Genomic DNA, 2,850 nt, shown 5'->3' with positions numbered 1-2,850 from the left:
TTGTAAAACATGATTTTAATTAATTATATTTGTCATAAGATGATAACATATTATATTTTTTAACACTACATTCTTTATTTAGGTCCTTTTATGAAGATTTTTCCCGAAGATAAACTTTAATATTAAAGAAAGACTCTGATAAAGCTTTGTATATCAATCATGGTTGTAGGTTGATGATATTCTTTTATTGAATTATCAAGGTTTTCTTAATGCAGCCAAACAGATTTATCCACCAAAACTCACTGGTATAAAAACACATTATCTGGTCTTAGATACGAGCTTTCTTTTCAACAAAACAAATGCTTTTAACTTTGACTTTATAAACTGTTCTTTTTTGTATAAAGTTATGTTTCTAATGAGTACTCGGCTAATTATGTTGAGTATTTTTGTGGACAAAGCTTCTAAACTAATTTTTCAGAAACAAGCTTTCTCTTATTCATTTTGTACACTAGATGTATTCGCCGTTGTAGTAAATCCATCAATATTCTTGCTTCCGATTACGAGTTTCCATGTTATACAGAATATCAAGATTCTTTGAAAATTTTCACATCTACATTTGTTGATTTCTTATAAATTGTTTATCATAATAAGAAAGCACTGTTGTGTATTGACCAGTTGTTAGTTTAACCTCTTGCTACAATTATTGCAAACTATATACATTAGTTTTTGGTAATTATGTAATTTTTCATATTTACCATTGTTACTTCTTATTTTTCTTGCTATTATTTTAAGATTTTGTTATTAATTTAACTAACTATTTTCTATCTTCATAAACGTTAGTTTCTGTACTAACTATCTGGTCATACTATCCAACTGTAGCTAAACGTGCGTCTTAGAAATTTATCTCAGATGTTAGCAAGCTACTCTTGAAGTTCCACTATTGGAATCATTTAATAGGCTTTTTTATTTGTCATAAAACATTGTTAGGGAGAGTTGCAAACTCTTTAAAGAAAATTAAATCTACAATAGTTTATGAAACAAATTTATGATTTTAAACCTCTAGAGTTTGTGTGTTCTATAAATAAGGTTATGCTCTATTGTTTCTTTCATGTTCATTTTGTTAACAATATTGGTTAGAATGTTTAATATAGTATATTATTATTATTTTCATTTCACAGCTTCCACCACCAACAACAATTGTACCCCGAGAAAAACCAGTAAGTTGTATAGATTTATATCTGTATTCATTAGCTATGAGTAAAATAATATTGTATGTATGTTAGTTTGTTCTTAATTGTACACTTTCTAGTGGAGATGGTAAAGACCTGAAAAAACAGAAAAAATAAAGTTTTCTATAAATTTTACAAATGAAATGTGGTTCTATAAAACTGCTTGACAGATCAGCTGTGATCCTTTAAACCTGCTTGATGGATCAGTTGTGGTTCTGTAAACCTGCTTGATGATGTGGTTCTGTAAACCTACTTGACAGATCAGCTGTGGTTCTACAAAACTGCTTGACAGATCAGCTGTGATCTGTAAACCTGCTTGACAGATCAGTTGTGGTTCTGTAAACCCGCATGACAGATCAGCTGTGATCCTTTAAAACTGCTTGATGATGTGGTTCTGTAAACCTGCTTGACAAATCAGCTGTGGTTCTATGAAACTGCTTGACAGATCAGTTGTGGTTCTGTAAACCTGCTTGACAGATCAGTTGTGATCCTTTAAAACTGCTTGACAGATCAGCTGTGATCCTTTAAACCTGCTTGACAGATCAGTTGTGATTCTATAAAACTGCTTGACAGATCAGCTGTGATCCTTTAAACCTGCTTGACAGATCAGCCGTCCCCTTTAAAACTGCTTGACAGATCAGTTGTGATTCTATAAAACTGCTTGACAGATCAGCTGTGATCCTTTAAACCTGCTTGACAGATCAGCCGTGCTCCTTTAAAACTGCTTGACAAATCAGCTGTGATCATTTAATACTGCTTGAAAATGTGGTTCTATAAAGCTGCTCCACAGATCAATCATGCTTGTTTTAAGCTGTTTCTTTAGGCTTTAATAGTTTAATAAGATTTGATTTTCACGTTTTAGTTTTCTGTGAAATTTAGTTTCTAGTGGTTTTTATTTATCAAATATAAAATTTTCAGTGCTTTTTGCTTGTGTAAAATTCTTTCCATGTGTTCTGTTAACAGGTTGGTAAAGTCCACAATGATAGAGCTCTGCTTGAGAAAATGTCAAGTCATAATATATGTTGAAACATTTGATATTTTATCTAGCTTCCTAAGGCTAAGCCTCCTACGAGATGGGAACAGTACGCTAAGAAGAAGGGCATTCAAAAAAGGAAAAAGGAAAAACTTGTGTGGGATGAGACAGTACAGGTAAGTTTCAAATGTGTCATTTGATTCATTATTCTTGAATTATAAATTTAATACTGTTAGTTTATAAGATTTTGAGACAATATTGTCATGAAAGTTCCATATTAGGAACATAACTAATAGACTTGTTTAATGGTAATTTATATATATGTGTGTGTGTGTGCCATATCTACAAGACAAATAAATGTTAGTTGGTATAAACTGATTTTTTTTTTCGAAGACATAGGGATATGATCATTAATGGTTGCTTTATTTTATTAACAAATCAGTTTTTTAACATTTTTACTACAGGTGAGTGGATGCCACCCAGCCCTATGCCCCAAAGTAACCATAAAGCAGTTATACTGTAACTTTTTAAAATGTATATGCACCTTCATGAAATTTTGTATATTATCAGTTAATATTACAAGGCTTTTGTTCACAAAATATCAAATTTGTTAATTAATGATTTACTCTTTCATTTTTACTTTTTGAATGAGGCCCGGCATGGCCAGGTGGTTAGGGCATTTGACTCGGAAGCTGAGGGTCGCGGGTT

General features: G+C 31.6%; 1 protein-coding gene across 1 annotated transcript in view; it reads left to right on the top strand.

Moving 5' to 3' along the window:
• LOC106475429 (ribosome biogenesis regulatory protein homolog) overlaps positions 1-2,850 on the top strand; it is a 19,858-nt gene that overhangs the window by 6,282 nt on the left and 10,726 nt on the right. The window contains exons 4-5 of the mRNA XM_022379538.1: positions 1,119-1,157; positions 2,217-2,318. Coding sequence (XP_022235246.1) covers positions 1,119-1,157; positions 2,217-2,318 — 141 coding nt within the window. The remainder of the gene's footprint in view (positions 1-1,118; positions 1,158-2,216; positions 2,319-2,850) is intronic.

This window comes from Limulus polyphemus, unplaced genomic scaffold (genome assembly GCF_000517525.1).
Source record: "Limulus polyphemus unplaced genomic scaffold, Limulus_polyphemus-2.1.2 Scaffold8566, whole genome shotgun sequence".
Classification (NCBI taxonomy): domain Eukaryota; kingdom Metazoa; phylum Arthropoda; class Merostomata; order Xiphosura; family Limulidae; genus Limulus; species Limulus polyphemus.
Note: the sequence above shows the minus strand (reverse complement) of the source record. Positions and strands in the feature narration are given on the sequence as shown.